The sequence below is a fragment of the Nerophis ophidion genome, linkage group LG04 (assembly GCF_033978795.1).
Source record: "Nerophis ophidion isolate RoL-2023_Sa linkage group LG04, RoL_Noph_v1.0, whole genome shotgun sequence".
Lineage (NCBI taxonomy): Eukaryota > Metazoa > Chordata > Actinopteri > Syngnathiformes > Syngnathidae > Nerophis > Nerophis ophidion.
Window position 1 is genome coordinate 19,179,877 of NC_084614.1, and position 19,090 is coordinate 19,198,966.

At 42.5% G+C, this 19,090-nt stretch overlaps 1 protein-coding gene across 2 annotated transcripts in view; it reads right to left on the reverse strand.

The window, feature by feature from the left end:
* LOC133551060 (solute carrier family 66 member 2) overlaps positions 1 to 19,090 on the reverse strand; it is a 71,485-nt gene that overhangs the window by 26,956 nt on the left and 25,439 nt on the right. For both annotated transcript variants that reach the window (XM_061897360.1, XM_061897361.1), the window contains one exon: positions 13,149 to 13,365. In XM_061897360.1, the coding sequence (XP_061753344.1) occupies positions 13,149 to 13,365 (217 nt within the window). The remainder of the gene's footprint in view (positions 1 to 13,148; positions 13,366 to 19,090) is intronic.

A 19,090-nucleotide genomic window follows, 5' to 3' on the forward strand; every position in this document is an offset into this window, starting at 1 on the left:
GCATCAGTATGCAGCTCTGCTTTTAGCAGGCTGTGTAATAAGACTAATGATAATATCAGACCTCTGCACCTGTAATATAGTCCTTGAATCAGGTTAAAGATGCCTCTGCCCACACATGAGGCGTAAGTATAAAAAGCGACAGGCAAGAAGAAAGGGAGCAGTGCAATGATGTTCCATTCTACACACTCAGGCTAAATTAATCCAAACCCCCGCGAGAATCGTCGGAACATCAGACAACTGTGAGCCGTCTTCCAGGATGCCCTCGCGGGACAAAATAGGTCTTTAAGAGGACTCTCTGCCATGCTTCATTAATAAAAGACGCGCTTGTGTGTTGATTTAGAGAGGACAATTAAAGGCCTACTGAAATGAGATTTTCTTATTTAAACGGGGATAGCAGGTCCATTCTATGTGTCATACTTGATCATTTCGCGATATTGCCATATCTTTGCTGAAAGGATTTAGTAGAGAACATCCACAATAAAGTTTGCAACTTTCGGTGCTAAGAGAAAAGCCTTGCCTGTACCGGAAGTCGCAGACGATGACGTCACATGTTGATGGCTCCTCACATATTCACATTGATTTTAATGGGAGCCTCCAACAAAAAGGGCTAGAGAAAACAACAATTTCCCCATTAATTTGAGCGAGGATGAAAGATTTGTGTTTGAAGATATTGATAGTGACGGACTAGAAAAAAAAAAAAAAAAAAACGCGATTGCAATGGGACGGATTCCGATATTTTTAGACACATTTACTAGGATAATTCTGGGAAATCCCTTTTCGTTCTGTTGTGTTGCTAGAGTTTTGGTGAGTTTAACAGTACCTGATAGTCGGAGGGGTGTCTTGACGCCAATGTCTCAGGGATGTCGACGGCAGCTATGGACGGCAGAAGCTCAGCTTTTCTCCGGTAAGAAGCGACTTTTTAACCACAATTTTTTCACCGAAACCTGCTGATTGACATTCCGTTGTGATTCATTTTCGCTTGACCGCGCTCTGGAATCACCGTGTGTTTGTGTGGCTAAAGGCATGGCGTAGAGGGTAGAGCGCCCGTGCCAGAAACCAGAGGGTTGCAGGTTCGCTTCCTACCTATTGACATCCAAAATCGCTGCTGTTGTGTCCTTGGGCAGGACACTTCACCCTTGCCCCCGGTGCCGCTTACACTAGTGAATGAATGATGAATGAATGATTGGTGGTGGTCAGAGGGGCCGTAGGCGCAAACTGGCAGCCACGCTTCCGTCAGTCTACCCCAGGGTAGCTGTGGCTACAGATGTAGCTTACCACCACCAGGTGTGAATGAATGATGGGTTCCCACTTCTCTGTGAGCGCTTTGAGTATATAACAATAGAAAAGCGCGATATAAATCTAATCCATTATTATTATTATTATTATAAGGCTAAAACTTCCCAACTCCATCTTTCTACTTTGACTTCTCCAATATTAACTGAACAAATTCCAAAAGATTCAGCAACACAGATCTCAAAAATACTGTGTAATCATGCGGTTAAAGCAGACAACTTTTAGCTGTGTGTGTGCGCAGCGCTCATACTTTCTAAAAACCTGTGACGTCAAGCGTACACGTCATCATTACACAACGTTTTCAAGACGAAACTCCCGGGAAATTTAAAATTGCAATTTAGTAAACTAAAAAGGCCGTATTGGCATGTGTTGCAATGTTAATATTTCATCATTGATATATAAACTATCAGACTGCGTGGTGGATAGTAGTGGGTTTCAGTATACCTTTAATGCAAACTTCTAACAGGAGAAGCAGGAAGAAAGGTATCTTCTCCAGGTAGCTTACAGCACGTGGAGACAAAGGCCTACTGAAACCCACTACTACCGACCACGCAGTCTGATAGTTTATATATCAATGATGAAATATTAACATTGCAACACATGCCAATGTGCAATGTTAAGATAAATTGCAATTTTAAATTTCGCACTGGAGTATCCTGCTGAAACGTCGCGGTATGATGACGCGTGCGCGTGACGTCACGCATTGTAGAGGGCATTTTGTTCCAGCATCGTTCCCAGCTATAAGTCGTCTGTTTTCATCGCATAATTCCACAGTATTCTGGACCCTGTCTTGCTGAATCTTTTGCAATTTGTTCAATCACTAATGGAGAGATCAAAGAAGAAAGCTGTAGGTGGGAAGCGGTGTATTGCAGCCGCCTTTAGCAACACAAACAGCCGGTGTTTCATTGTTTACATTCCTGAAAGATGACCGTGAAGCTTTACTATGGAACAGAGCGGTCAAGCGAACACGGTTGTATTGGACCACACACACAAAGTACAGTGTGTTATGCAGCGATCGTTTCGAAAGATTGTGTTTCGAAGAGGGTCCCTTGCGAAGGGCAGAGATGGGCATCGCCACCACCCGTCGACTGGTGCTGAAGAAAGGTGTGGGGCCGACTTTCAGGTTGTGCAGGTACGACCATATAATCTCACTAAAACACTAGTAACACAATAAGCAGATAAGGGATTTTCCAGAATTATCCTAGTAAATGTGTCTAATAACATCCGAATCGCTTCCACTGTATAGTCTTTTTTTTTCTAGTCCTTCACTCTGACTTTCCTCATCCACGAATCTTTCATCCTCGCTCAAATTAATAGGGAAATCGTCGCTTTCTCGGTCCGAATCGCTCTTGCTGCCTGTGGCCATGATTGTATACAATGTTCGGATGTGAGGAGCTCCACAACCCGTGATGTCACGCGCACATCGTCTGCTACTTCCGGTACAGGCAAGGCTTTTTTATGAGCACCAAAAGTTGCGAACTTTATCGTGGATGTTCTCTACTAAATCCTTTCAGCAAAAATATGTCAATATTGCGAAATGATCAAGTATGACACATAGAATGGACCTGCTATCCCCGTTTAAATAAGAAAATCTCATTTCAGTAAGCCTTTAATTAGGATAAAAGGAGCTCGATGCTTTTCCGCATGGACGTGCACGGACTTGTTTTTTTCTCCCCCTCCCCAAGAAAGGGCACTCTGGTGTACCTCTTCTGTCCGTCAGAAAACCCATATACTAAATTGCGCGCACACACTCACTCTTTCCCCACTGCTGGGTGTTTAAACCTATGTTAGCCATGATCTCGTGGACCTTGAATGGAATGCTGAGGTGAAGTAACCTAGCAACAGCTGTCAACAGGTTGTACTCCCTGAGAGAGAAAGAAAAGCTGATCACCATGAACGCTTTTCAACAGGTTGAGTATTCAGGAATCACATTGGTGATATTTTTCACAATATGTATACATATATGTATACATATGTGTATACATATATGGTTGAATAAAGTGGTTGTTACACGCTTTGGGAGGATAATCGTATATGGTCTCTACTAGGGGTGTGGGACAAAACCGATTTGAATACGAATCGAAACAGTTGTGCGATTCAGAATCGATTCTCTTTTCTTTTTTTTTTTTTTTAAATCGATTTTTTTTTTTTATCAATCCAACAAACCACTACAAAGCAACACCATAACAATGCAATCCAATTCCAAAACCTAACCTGACCCAGCAACACTCAGAACTGCAATAAACAGAGCAATCGAGAGGAGACACAAACACGACACAGAACAAACCAAAAGTAACGAAACATAAATTATTATTATCTCAACAACAGTATCAATATTAATTATAATTTCAGCATAGCAGTGATTAAAAATCCCTCATTAACATTATCATTAGACATTTATAAAAATAAAAAAAAGAACAATAGTGTCACAGTGCACACTTGCATCGCATCTCATAAGCTTGACAACACACTGTGTCCAATCTTTTCACAAAGATAAAATAAGTCATATTTTTGGTTCGTTTTTACATTCTTGCAATCAGTTGGTAAAACATTGTTCTTTACAATTACAAAAGCTTTTTTAAAAAAAATCTACTACTCTGCTTGCATGCCAGCAGACTGGGGTAGATCCTGCTGAAATCTTATTTATTGAATGAATACAGAATCGTTTTGAATCGGAAAAATATCGTTTTTGAATCGAGCATTGCGTTGAATCGAAAAAAATCGATATATTATCGAATCGTGACCCCAGAATCGATATTGAATCGAATCGTGGGACACCCAAAGATTCGCAGCCCTCGTCTCTACAAATGTAGAGAATATTTAGCTATTTTTATGTAGCTAAGAAAATGTATCCATTAGGCTTGTCTACATACACAGATATTGGCCTGATATCGGCAGAAAAACAAGTATCGGCTTGCATGTTTGAGTTTGAGTTTATTTCGAACATGCAAGCATACAACATGATACATCACAATTTCCGGTTTCTCTTTTCAACATGTTTGAAAAGGAGTAGGAAGAAGCAGAGCTTATTTAATCCTACCCCTTTTCTTTTACATAACAGTTGCTAAAACTTTTGTTCACTTACTGTTCTCAATGTCTTCACAATATACTCCATAAGAATCACAATAAAAATAAATAAATAAATAAATACTCCTCTCTGAGCTGCTACCTTACCGTGGTAGAGGAGTTTGCGTGTCCCAATGATCCTAGGAGCTATGTTGTCTGGGGGCTTTCATGCCCCCTTGTAGCGTCTCCCAAGACAAACAGGTCCTAGGTGAGTGATCATACAAAGAGCAGCTCAAAGACTTCTATGGAATTACAACAAAATTAACTCAGATTTCCCTCGCCCGGACGCGGGTCACCGGGGCCCCGCTCTGGAGCCAGGCCCGGAGTTGGGGCACGATGGCGAGCGCCTGGTGGCCGGGCCTGTCCCCATGGGGCCCGGCCGGGCACAGCCCGAAGAGGCAACGTGGGTCATCCCTCCAATGGGCTCACCACTCATAGGAGGGGCCATAGAGGTCGGGTGCATTGTGAGCTGGGCGGCAGCCGAAGGCAGGGCACTTGGCGGTCCGATCCTCGGCTACAGAAGCTAGCTCTTGGGACGTGGAACGTCACCTCACTGGGGGGGAAGGAGTCTGAGCTAGTCCGCGAGGTAGAGAAGTTCCGGCTGGATATAGTCGGACTCACCTCGACGCACAGCAAGGGCTCTGGAACCAGTTCTCTCGAGAGGGACTGGACCCTCTTCCACTCTGGCGTTGCCGGCAGTGAGAGGCGACGGGCTGGGGTGCCAATTCTCATTGCCCCCTGGCTCAAAGCCTGCACGTTTGAGTTCAACCCAGTGGACGAGAGGGTAGCTTCCCTTCGCCTTCGGGTGGGGGGACGGGTCCTGACTGTTGTTTGTGCTTACGCACCAAACAGCAGTTCAGAATACCCACCCTTTTTGGGCACACTCGAGGGAGTACTGGAAAGTGCTCCCCCAGGTGATTCCCTTGTCCTACTGGGGGACTTCAACGCTCATGTTGGCAACGACAGTGAAACCTGGAGAGGCGTGATTGGGAAGAATGGTCGCCCGGATCTAAACCCAAGTGGTGTTTTGTTATTGGACTTTTGTGCTCGTCACGGATTGTCCATAACAAACACCATGTTCAAACATAAGGGTGTCCATATGTGCACTTGGCACCAGGACACCCTAGGCCGCAGTTCCATGATCGACTTTGTAGTTGTGTCATCGGATTTGCGGCCTTATGTTTTGGACACTCGGGTGAAGAGAGGGGCGGAGCTTTCTACCGATCACCACCTGGTGGTGAGTTGGCTGCGATGGTGGGGGAGGATGCCGGACAGACCTGGCAGGCCCAAACGCATTGTGAGGGTCTGCTGGGAACGTCTGGCAGAGGCTCCTGTCAGAGAGAGTTTCAATTCACACCTCCGGGAGAACTTTGAACATGTCACGAGGGAGGTGCGGGACATTGAGTCCGAGTGGACCATGTTCCGAGCCTCTATTGTCGAGGCGGCTGATTGGAGCTGTGGCCGCAAGGTTGTTGGTGCCTGTCGTGGCGGTAATCCCAGAACCCGTTGGTGGACACCAGCAGTGAGGGATGCCGTCAAGCTGAAGAAGGAGTCCTATCGGGTTCTTTTGGCTCATAGGACTCCGGAGGCAGTGGACGGGTACCGACGGGCCAAGCGGTGTGCAGCTTTAGCGGTTGCGGAGGCAAAAACTCGGACATGGGAAGAGTTCGGGGAAGCCATGGAAAACGACTTCCGGACGGCTTCGAAGCAATTCTGGACCACCATACGCCGCCTCAGGAAGGGGAAGCAGTGCACTATCAACACCGTGTATGGTGCGGATGGTGTCCTGCTGACTTCGACTGTGGATCGGTGGAGGGAATACTTCGAAGACCTCCTCAATCCCACCAACACGTCTTCCTTTGAGGAAGCGGTGCCTGGGGAAGCTGCAGTGGACTCTCCTATCTCTGGGGCTGAGGTCGCTGAGGTAGTTAAAAAGCTACTCGGCGGCAAGGCCCCGGGGGTGGATGAGATCCGCCCGGAGTTCCTTAAGGCTCTGGATGCTGTGGGGCTGTCTTGGTTGACAAGACTCTGCAGCATCGCGTGGACATCGGGGGTGGTACCTCTGGATTGGCAGACCGGGGTGGTGGTCCCTCTCTTTAAGAAGGGGGACCGGAGGGTGTGTTCCAACTATCGTGGGATCACACTCCTCAGCCTTCCCGGTAAGGTTTATTCAGGTGTACTGGAGAGGAGGCTTCGCCGGATAGTCGAACCTCGGATTCAGGAGGAACAGTGTGGTTTTCGTCCTGGTCGTGGAACTGTGGACCAGCTCTATACTCTTGGCAGGGTTCTTGAGGGTGCATGGGAGTTTGCCCAATCAGTCTACATGTGCTTTGTGGACTTGGAGAAGGCATTCGACCGTGTCCCTCGGGGAGTCCTGTGGGGAGTGCTCAGAGAGTATGGGGTACCGGACTGTCTTATTGTGGCAGTCCGCTCCCTGTACGATCAGTGTCAGAGCTTGGTCCGCATTGCTGGCAGTAAGTCGGACACGTTTCCAGTGAGGGTTGGACTCCGCCAAGGCTGTCCTTTGTCACCGATTCTGTTCATAACTTTTATGGACAGAATTTCTAGGCGCAGCCAAGGCGTTGAGGGGATCCGGTTTGGTGGCCACGGGATTAGGTCTCTGCTTTTTGCAGATGATGTAGTCCTGATGGCTTCATCTGACCGGGATCTTCAGCTCTCACTGGATCGGTTCGCAGCCGAGTGTGAAGCGACCGGAATGAGAATCAGCACCTCCAAGTCCGAGTCCATGGTTCTCGCCCGGAAAAGGGTGGAGTGCCATCTCCGGGTTGGGGAGGAGACCCTGCCCCAAGTGGAGGAGTTCAAGTACCTAGGAGTCTTGTTCACGAGTGGGGGAAGAGTGGATCGTGAGATCGACAGGCGGATCGGTGCGGCGTCTTCAGTAATGCGGACATTGTATCGATCCGTTGTGGTGAAGAAGGAGCTGAGCCGGAAGGCAAAGCTCTCAATTTACCGGTCGATCTACGTTCCCATCCTCACCTATGGTCATGAGCTTTGGGTCATGACCGAAAGGATAAGATCACGGGTACAAGCGGCCGAAATGAGTTTCCTCCACCGGGTGGCGGGGCTCTCCCTTAGAGATAGGGTGAGGAGCTCTGCCATCCGGGAGGAACTCAAAGTAAAGCCGCTGCTCCTTCACATCGAGAGGAGCCAGATGAGGTGGTTCGGGCATCTGGTCAGGATGCCACCCGAACGCCTCCCTACGGAGGTGTTTAGGGCACGTCCAGCTGGTAGGAGGCCACGGGGAAGACCCAGGACACGTTGGGAAGACTATGTCTCCCGGCTGGCCTGGGAACGCCTCGGGATCCCCCGGGAAGAGCTGGACGAAGTGGCTGGAGATAGGGAAGTCTGGGCTTCCCTGCTTAGACTGCTGCCCTCGCAACCCGACCTCGGATAAGCGGAAGATGATGGATGGATGGATGGATAAATAAATAAATAATTGAAGTGCTTCACGGTGGCAGAGGGGTTAGTGGCGTCTGCCTCACAATACGAAGGTCCTGCAGTCCTGGGTTCAAATCCAGGCTCGGGATCTTACTGTGTGGAGTTTGCATGTTCTCCCCGTGAATGGGTGGGTTCCCTCCGGGTACTCCGGCTTCCTCCCACTTCCAAAGACATGCACTTGGGGATAGGTTGATTGGCAACACTAAATTGGCCTTAGTGTGTGAATGTGAGTGTGAATGTTGTCTGTCTATCTGTGTTGGCCCTGCGATGAGGGGGCGACTTGTCCAGGGTGTACTCCGCCTTCCGCCCGATTGTAGCTGAGATAGGCGCCAGCGCCCCCCGCGACCCCAAAAGGGAATAAGCGGTAGGAAATGGATGGATGGATAATTGAAGTAAGTTATATTCCAGATGAGATAAGTAAGGTTATTTTGAGAATGAAAGAATGGATGGATGAATGATTCTTCTTATTTGTACTTTGTAAACACTAAGTTTGAAGAGTTTCTTAAAGTGGATCATTTTAGTACATTGTTTGATTGCTTTGTTTAATCCATTCCCTAATTTAATTCCGCATACTGATAAACAGAAGGTCTTAAAGGCTTGCTGAAATGAGATTTTCTTATTTAAACGGGGATAGCAGGTCCATTCTATGTGTCATACTTGATCATTTTGCGATATTGCCATATTTTTGCTGAAAGGATTTAGTAGAGAACATCCACGATAAAGTTTGCAACTTTTGGTCGCTAACAGAAAAGCCTTGTTTGTACCGGAAGTCGCAGACGATGGTGTCACCCGTTGAGGGCTCCTCACATCCTCACATTGTTTTTAATGGGAGCCTCCAACAAAAAGAGCTATTTGGACCGAGAAAACGACAAGTTCCCCATTAATTTGAGCGAGGATGAAAGATTTGTGTTTGAGGATATTGATAGTGACGGACTAGAAAAAAAATAAAAACAAATAAATATCAAGTTAAAAACAAAAAACAAAACGCGATTGCATTGGGACGGATTCAGATGTTTTTAGACACATTTACTAGGATCATTCTGGGAAATCCCTTATCTTTCTTTTGTGTTGCTAGTGTTTTATTGAGTTTAATAGTACCTGATAGTCGGAGGGGTTTGTCCACGGGTGTCTTGAGGCCAGTGTCTAATAGAAGTCGACGGCAGCATTATGGACAGCACAAGCTCAGCTGATCTCCGGTAAGTGGTGACTTTTTACCACAATTTTCCCACCGAAAACTGCTGGTTAACATTTGGTCTGGATCCATGTTCGCTTGACCGCTCTGATCCATAGGAAAGCACGAGGTTTCCTTAAACAACTACTACTCCACTTCAACTTAAAGACAGCATAAGTCCATTACAGACTGTTGATAATAAATAGGTTAGTGTTTTTCATAGCTAACATTGTTCTCTGTTTGACTAACTTTACTCGATCAAACCTTTTCCAACATTTCACACTGCAAAATAATGCAAGAATGTATGACATGTGCTGATATCGTATTGTATCAAAATCGGTATTGGCCTATACACAAGGCTAAAATATCAGTGTGAGGGCTCCTCACATCCTCACATTGTTTATAATGTGAGCCTCCAGCATCAAGAGCTATTCGGACCGAGAAAGCAACAATTTCCCCATTAATTTGAGCGAGGATGAAATATTCGTGGATGAGGATATTGATATTGGGGATGAAGGTGGGGATTGAACCAGGAACCCTCAGGTTGCTGGCACGGCCACTCACCCAACGGCGCCACGCCGTCCCCTAAATAATAATACGCGTGTTTACCACAGACTTCAGGTAAAACAAAACAAAAATACATACTGTATAATGATAAGAAGTGTCTAATAGTATGGTAACCACTTTTTTTTTTAAAGAAAAAATATAGCGGCTTTGAGAACAGCACACAATTGTGTCATTGTTAGGAAGTGGTCTTCAAAATTTGCGTTTTCCACAGATTTGAGGTGGAAAAAAATCTGTATCATAACCCTAACCCATAATAGGTGCCTAATAATGTGGTTACATACTTATTTTGCTACACAAAGGGGGCAAAATATTAGAAACACTACAAAAACTAAAACAAATATTCTCTGTGGTTTAAGAACAGCACATTATTTGGTAATGGTTAAGATGGTGCCTTCAAATTAGGAATGGTTTTCACAGATTTGAAGAAAATTGCCTACTGTATCACGATGAGTTGTGTCTCCAAAAATGTGGTTGCCACTCTTTTAGCTACACAAGAGGGGCAAAATATCAAAAAAACAACAGCAAACATTCTCTGTGGTTTGACACCAGCACCTTATTTCGTATTAAATAGGATTTGGCCTTCAACATAAAAGGGTTCTCCACGGACACAAAACTGCAAACTGTATCATAAGAGGTGTCTAACGAAATGGGTGCAGACTTTTTTTTCCTACACATAAGGGGTAACATACTATAAACTCAGTATCACAGTATCATGTTCTCATAGTCATCATTGTCACCGACGTCCCACTGGGTCATTATTGTCACCGATGTCCCACTGGGTGTGAGTTTTCCTTGCCCTTATGTGGGCCTACCGAGGATGTCGTAGTGGTTTGTGCAGCCCTTTGAGACACTAGTGATTTAGGGCTATATAAGTAAACATTGATTGATTGATTGATTGAACTCTACAAAAACAATATCAAACATTCTCTGTGGTTTGCTCATTGTTGTGCATTTTTTAAGATTTGGATATCACATTGAGAATATTTTCCACAGATTTAAGGAAAATAACACAAAACTTGTATACTGTATCAGGATGAAGTAAGTGTCTCTAATAAAGCGGTTAACACTTTGTAGCTACACATAAAGTTGAAAAATATCATCAACACCAAAGCAACATTCTCTGTGGTTCTGAGAACCGCACATAATTATCAGGATTTGGCCTTCAAAATAAAAGAGATTTGTAACTAATTTTCCCACCTCAAAAGAACCGTATTTTTCGGACTATAAGTCGCAGTTTTTTTCATAGTTTGGCCGGGGGTGCGACTTATACCCAGGAGCGAGTTAAGTGTGAAATTATTACCACATTACCGTAAAATATCAAATAATATTATTTAGCTCATTCACGTAAGAGACTAGAACAGGGGTCGGCAACCCGGGGCTCCGGAGCTCTTTGGCAACTCTGATGCGGCACAGCTGCACAATCGCCGACCCCCCAGATTGTTGCGGGGAGATTCCTGAATTCAATGCCTCTCCCGGACATCACCCAAAGTAAATGTTCCCCAATTTTCACTCGGACTACAATATTAAGGGCGTGCCGTGATGATATTACTCTTAACGTCCGCCATTCACGGAATGCTATTTACGTCCTCTTGAACGTCATCATGCCCGCCATTCACGGAATGCTATTTGCATGCCGATCGGACACATGCATTTCATTGCTTCTATCGGCACATGTATGAGATTGCAAGGCATACTGGGTGACACAGAGTACACTGACGGTTGTGATATAAACAACTTTAACACTCCTACTAATATGCGCCACATTGTGAACCCACACAAAAGAAGAATGACAAACACATTTCAGGAGAAAATCCTCACAGTATCACAACGTAAACGCAACACAACGAATACCCAGAATCCTTTGCATCCATGACAAATCCTGACTACATTATACACCCCGCGAGCACCAACCCTCCACCCCCTCCCTGCGTGGTTGAGGTGGGCGGGGTTTGGTGCTCGCGGGGTGTATAACATAGTCAGGAAGTGTCATGGATGCATTCTGGGTATTTATTGTGTTGGGTTAATGTTGTGTTACTGTGAGGATTTTCTCCCGAAATGTGTTTGTCATTTTTCTTTTGTGTGGGTTCACAATGTGGCGCATATTAGTAGGAGTGTTAAAGTTATTTATATCACAACCGTCAGTGTACTCTGTGTCACCCAGTATGCCTTCCCGTCGTGTGCGTGCATCTGCGGAAGCCTCTCACAACATGTTGCTGGACTGGCAAGCAGTTAGTTCATGTTGCAGAAGGTGTTTAAGGCAATGGCTTCATAGCACGCCCTTATTCTTGTCATCTGGGTGACCACTAGCAGATATTGGCGAGAATAATTGCGGCTCCCATTGTCTTCCTCATTTTGTGAAACGGATCGAAATTGCTCTTTGAGTGGTAGAGGTTGCCGACCCCTGGACTAGACGTATAAGATTTCATGGGATTTAGCGATTTGAAGTGACAGATCGTTTGGTAAACGTATAGCATGTTCTATGTGTTAAAGTTATTTGAATGACTCTTACCATAATATGTTACGTTAACATACCAGGCACCTTCTCAGTTGGTTATTTATGCCTCATATAACGTACACTTATTCAGCCTATTGTTCACTATTCTTTATTTTAAATTGCCTTTCAAATGTCAATTCTTGGGGTTTGGGGGTGGGGGGTGGGGGTGTTGCCCACATATGCAGTCCTCTCCAAGGTTTCTCATAGTCATCATTGTCACTGTTACCGACGTCCCATTGGGTGTGAGTTTTTCGTTGCCCTTATGTGGGCTCTACCGAGGATGTCGTCGTGGTGTGTGCAGCCCTTTGAGACACTTGTGATTTAGGGCTACATAAATAAACATTGATTGATTGATTGATTGATCAAAAAAATTTCCCCTCAAAAATGTGACTTATACTCCAGTGCGACTTATATACGTGTTTTTATTTCCTTCTTTATTATGCATTTTCGGCAGGTGCGACTTATACTCCGGAGCGACTTATACTCCGAAAAAGACGGTACTGTTACGAATATTTGGGTTACTGTTTTCAGCTGCACAACAGGTTCAAATATTGGAAACACTACCACCGGAATAGTAAACATTCTCCGGTCCCTTCAAAATAAGATTTTGGGAAAGCAAAATTATACTGGGGTTTGATTCTTTGTGCGTCAAATGCATTTTGGAGTAAAACTGGTATTATATGCGATATTAGACGGTATGATAAGTCAGGCGAGTGGATCCTTCTTGCGTGGTTGTCGAGAATAAAACAAAAAGGGAATGTATGGAGAAGCCAGCGTGGGAGCTGTCATGGCGGGTTAGATGGTGGCGCGGTACTGCTGGAGTTGCTCTTATCTGCCTAGTGCATAGGACCAAATAGCTGGGAGGGCTGTGCAGGCTCTTTTTATCAGTCTTGGAGACATCCTACAATGACTTATGTTCTATTACTTTCATCCCTCTCTCATATCACCTTCTATCCTCAAGTATCCATTAGTCACAATGATATCTGGTGTTTGGTTTTCACTGTGTGGCTTGGGAAGGATTAATATAACAATAGTAGTGCACGAAAAAAAATGTATCAAGCCAATGCAATAAAAGCAAAAAGGTCTGGGAAAACTCACCTCATGCCTTCTGTCGACTTGTTCTGGTGGTTGCAGTAGAGCTGCGGCGTCCCCAGCATGGCCTCCGTGAACACCGCCAGGAAGCCCAGCGACTCGACGAAGACGGCCGAGTCGAGGAGCACGTACGTGACGTAGGCCGCCACCAGCGTGAAGGCCACCACGCACTGCAAGTAGTCCAAGAAGCGGCTCCACGACCAGAAATAGTTCCAGTCGAAGTCTAAAAGGGGTTGTACAGGGAAATGTAGTGTACAAGAGGAATAATACATTGAATTTGAACAGCTGAAATATACTGCCTAAACACAGTAAAAAGTACACATGGTTATTCATTATAGTGGCTACAACTTGTGTACAATACTGAATTAGTATTCAAAGTGTACAGTGATCGATAAAATTTAGAAGAAAAAAAAAATGGTGAAGAAAAAAAAAAAGAAATCCACTCATTTACATGCTGTAAAAAATGTTAGAATTTTCTGTGAAATGTAATCAAATTACTGTCATGGTGTAAAAATGTATCCATGTTTTTTTGAAACATGTTATCTTTATGTGCAAGTGTACTCAGAATATAAAGTGAGCATAAAAAATTGAGTACATTTTTTATATAAAATGTATCCAATTTTTAATTACATGGGCAATTTAATTAAATTATGGTTGAGTCAAGCAATATAAAAATATATTTCATGTCGAGAAACATCGTCACTATAAAGTATGCAGTGAGCGTAAGAAACAGAAATTAAGTAAAACATGTATGATAGAATATACAAATGTACATAAAAATACATATTTTTTAAAATTAAAATAAAAATATAAAATATCAATATTGAATGTAATACTATCCTTCCTCTTTAATAACATGTTCTTTTTACACAAGTGTAAAGTGAGTTTAAGAAACAGAAATCCAATTGGAGAAGTACAAAAATATATACAAAATAATAAATAATAATAATATCATACGTACTTTTTACTTTAACAACAGTCAAGCAGTATAATAACATCCCTCCTGTCTAGAAACATGCCCTTTTTTACAAAGTGTAGAGTGAGCGTAAGAAAAAGAAATTAAAAAACCTGTACAAATAAATATACAAAATATAATTAAAATATATATATTTTTTAAACCATGTGAATAATTTAATCAAACTAGAGCTAAGGAGTATAAAAATATTCTTACTATCTGGGAAAAAAAATGTAAAATAATTTTGTGCAATTGTACTTCATAAAGTGCAGAGTGAGAGTAAGAGACAGAAATTAAGTAAAAAAAAAAAAAAAAAAAGTATACAAAACACGTACAAAAATTACACATATGTATATAAAAATACAAAAAAAAATCTAATTAATTGGACAAATTAATTAAATTACAGTCAAGCAGTGTAAAAATATTCTTCTTGTCTAAAGATATATATATAGTATATGTATATACACACACACACACACACACACACTAATGTGTATGAAATACATAACACTTTAAAATATCTCGACAACTCAATCAAATAATCAAGTAATTTAAAAATACCCTTTTTTTTAAAAACATGGTCTTTTTATGTTTACTTAATATAGTATAAAATGAGCTTAAGAAACAGAAATTAAGTAAAATATGTAAAAAAAAATAAAAATATTTAAAAAAAACACAAATGTATATAAAAAATATGTGCAATTTCTAATAATCTGGACCATTTAATCAAATTAACATAAAGCAATATAAAAAATTCCTTCCTGTCTTTTTTGTGTGCCAGTGTACTTACTAAAGTGTAGGGTGAGTGTGAAAAAAGCCAGAACATAAACAAGAAACAGAACTTAAGTAAAACATTTACAAAAAAAATGTATCAAAAAACAAACATCAATCAATCAATCAATGTTTATTTATATAGCCCCAAATCACAAATGTCTCAAAGGACTGCACAAATCATTACGACTACAACATCCTCGGAAGAACCCACAAAAGGGCAAGGAAAACTCACACCCAGTGGGCAGGGAGAATTCACATTCAGTGGGACGCCAGCGACAATGCTGACTATGAGAAACCTTGGAGAGGACCTCAGATGTGGGCAACCCCCCCCCTCTAGGGGACCGAAAGCAATGGATGTCGAGCGGGTCTAACATGATACTGTGAAAGTTCAATCCATAGTGGCTCCAAGACAGCAGTGAGAGTCCCGTCCACAGGAAACCATCTCAAGCGGATCAGCAGCGTAGAGATGTCCCCAACCGATACAGGCGAGCGGTCCATCCTGGGTCTCGACTCTGGACAGTCAGTACTTCATCCATGGTCATCGGACCGGACCCCCTCCACAAGGGAGGGGGGGACATAGGAGAAAGAAAAGAAACGGCAGATCAACTGGTCTAAAAAGGAGGTCTATTTAAAGGCTAGAGTATACAGATGAGTTTTAAGATGAGACTTAAATGCTTCTACTGAGGTAGCATCTCGAACTGTTACCGGGAGGGCATTCCAGAGTACTGGAGCCCGAACGGAAAACGCTCTATAGCCCGCAGACTTCTTTTGGGCTTTGGGAATCACTAATAAGCCGGAGTCTTTTGAACGCAGATTTCTTGCCGGGACATATGGTACAATACAATCGGCAAGATAGGCTGGAGCTAGACCGTGTAGTATTTTATACGTAAGTAGTAAAACCTTAAAGTCACATCTTAAGTGCACAGGAAGCCAGTGCAGGTGAGCCAGTACAGGCGTAATATGATCAAACTTTCTTGTTCTTGTCAAAAGTCTAGCAGCCGCATTTTGTACCAACTGTAATCTTTTAATGCTAGACATTGGGAGACCCGAAAATAATACGTTACAGTAATCGAGACGAGACGTAACAAACGCATGGATAATGATCTCGGCGTCTTTAGTGGACAAAATGGAGCGAATTTTAGCGATATTACGGAGATGAAAGAAGGCCGTTTTAGTAACGCTTTTAATGTGTGACTCAAAGGAGAGAGTTGGGTCGAAGATAATACCCAGATTTTTTACAGAGTCACCTTGTTTTATTATTTGGTTGTCAAATGTTAAAGTTGTATTATTAAATAGAGGTCGGTGTCTAGCAGGACCGATAATCAGCATTTCCGTTTTTTTGGCATTAAGTTGCAAAAAGTTAGCGGACATCCATTGTTTAATTTCATTAAGACACGCTTCCAACTGACTACAGTCCGGCGTGTTGGTCAGCTTTAGGGGCATGTAAAGTTGGGTGTCATCAGCATAACAGTGAAAGCTAATACCGTATTTGCGTATGATGTCACCTAGCGGCAGCATGTAGATGCTGAAGAGTACAGGGCCAAGGACCGAACCCTGGGGAACTCCACACGTTACCTTAACATAGTCCGAGGTCACACTGTTATAGGAGACGCACTGCATCCTATCAGTAAGATAAGAGTTAAACCATGACAGGGCTGAGTCTGACATACCAATTCGTATTTTGATACGCTCTAATAAAATATTATGATCGACGGTATCGAAAGCAGCGCTAAGATCGAGGAGCAGCAACATAGATGACGCATCAGAGTCCATCGTTAGCAATAGATCATTAGTCAGTTTTGCGAGGGCTGTCTCAGTCGAGTGATTTGCCCTGAAACCGGATTGAAAGGTTTCACATAGATTGTTAAACGCTAAGTGCTCATTTAGCTGCTCTGCAACAATTTTTTCGAGGATTTTCGAAATAAAGGGAAGGTGAGACACCGGTCGGTAGTTTACCATGAGGTCTGGATCGAGGTTAGGTCTTTTAAGGAGAGGATGAATAACCGCTTTTTTGAATGCAACGGGAACAGTGCCCGAGGAAAGTGATAAGTTTATAATATTTAGCACTGATGGACCTAATAATACAAAAAGCTCCTTGATAAGTTTCCCAGGAAGTGGGTCAAGTAAACATGTTGTTTGTTTTATTCCATTTACACGTTGTAACAATCCTTCTAATGTTATTTCATCAAAACGAGAGAAACTATTTTGGATATTTGCAGTATCCGCCGTATATACAATCGTATCTGTGTTACTATAACCCCGTTGTAGCTGGGACGCATTGTCTTTAATCTCCTTTCTAATAAGTTCAATTTTCTTATTAAAGAACTTCATAAAGTCATCTGCCGAATGGGTGGAGCTACTGGAAGGAGTCCCTTGTTGGGTTAGCGATGCTACTGTACTAAACAAAAATTTTGGATCGTTTTTATTAATGCGGATGAGATTTGAGTAATAATTAGTTTTAGCTAAGGTAAGCATGCGTTTATAAGTTATTAAACTATCACTCCATGCTTGATGGTGCACCTCAAGTTTAGTCGTGCGCCATTTGCGTTCCAGCTTTCTACATAATAATTTCTGAGCTCTAGTTTCTTCAGTAAACCATGGCGTACGCCTTTTTGGAGCCTTTTTTAACTTCAGCGGTGCTATACTATCAATGGTTTCGCGCAGGGCGTTGTTAAAGTTGTTAGTGAGGTTATCAATAGAGCCCACATACTTTGGGAACGGTGCCATTACCGAGGGCAGTAGGTCCGCAAGAGTCGTCGTTGTGGCAGCATTAATGTTGCGGCTGCTATAGCAGTTATTATTATTATTAGCTTGCCGAACATGAGTCTGAACTTCGAATTTTATAAGGTAATGATCGGACATTACTTTAGTATACGGGAGTATCATAACTTTGGAGACGGTGATACCTCTGACAAGCACTAGGTCTATCGTATTACCGCTGCGATGCGTCGGTTCATTTATTATTTGTGTAAGACCACAGCTATCAATTATAGTCTGGAGCGCCACGCACGGTGGGTCCAATGGGGTATTCATATGGATATTAAAGTCCCCCATTATAATTATATTATCGGCGTGCGTCACTAGATCAGCAACAAACTCTGAGAATTCACTAATAAAGTCCGAATAGGGCCCTGGGGGGCGGTAGATAACGGCCAGGCACAGAGGAAGAGGTGTGACAGACTTCATAGAAAGCACCTCAAACGATTTATATTTATTATTTAAGTTAGGACTAAAGTTAAAGTTTTCGTTGTATATTAGTGCGACACCCCCTCCCCTTTTGAGGTGACGGGCAATATGCGCATTCGTATAGTTATAAAATACATATTATATTATACAAATTATATTTCTTTATGTGCAAGGGAAGAATGAGCACAAGAAACAGAAATCAAGTAAAAAAAAAATAAGATAAAGAAATATAAACAAATTTAAATAAGAATACATATTTTTTGTAATTATCTGGAAAACGTTATCAAATTACAGTCGAGCAATATTAATACATAATACCTGTCTCGAAATATGTTCTTTTTACGTACAATGTACTCAATAGTATACAGAAAAAAGTAAAAACTAACTGAAAACAAATCTACAAATTAAAAAAAATCTTAATTATTTGGATAATTTAATTAAACAACAGTCAAGCATTATATAAATAACCTTCTCCGGAAATGTTTTTTATTTTTATTAAGTGTCCAGTAAGCAAAAATTACAGAAATGATGAACAACAAACATATAACTATACAAACAAACATAAAACAATCTAAATTATCTCAGAAATGTTAACAAAATTCAGATAAGCAAGATAAAAAATAATGTGTTTAGAAACAGGTTTTTAAGCCATAAAACCATGTAAAAGCAAGCAAATGAGCTCATTTTAAGCTTTGAATAAATTAGCACATAGACAAAAAGAAGCTTCACAGTTGAGCTGTGAATCTTCACACAATGGAATAAAAAACGATATGTTGCTGCTACAAATAGGCAGCAAAGGGGGAGGATGATGATGATGATGATGATGAAGCCAGGTATATCAGCTACTGCCTGAGAAACTTGACACTAATGAATGATGAACAACATTCGGCCTGGTGTCACTTGAGTGTTTTCGGAGCAAGAATGACAACATAAAGATTCTGAGCATAAGGCCGACTTCCTGGAATGATCAACGCAGTCAATACTCATAATGAGCTGGTATCAAGGCCACAAGAGGCACTGATTGCTTTTTAGT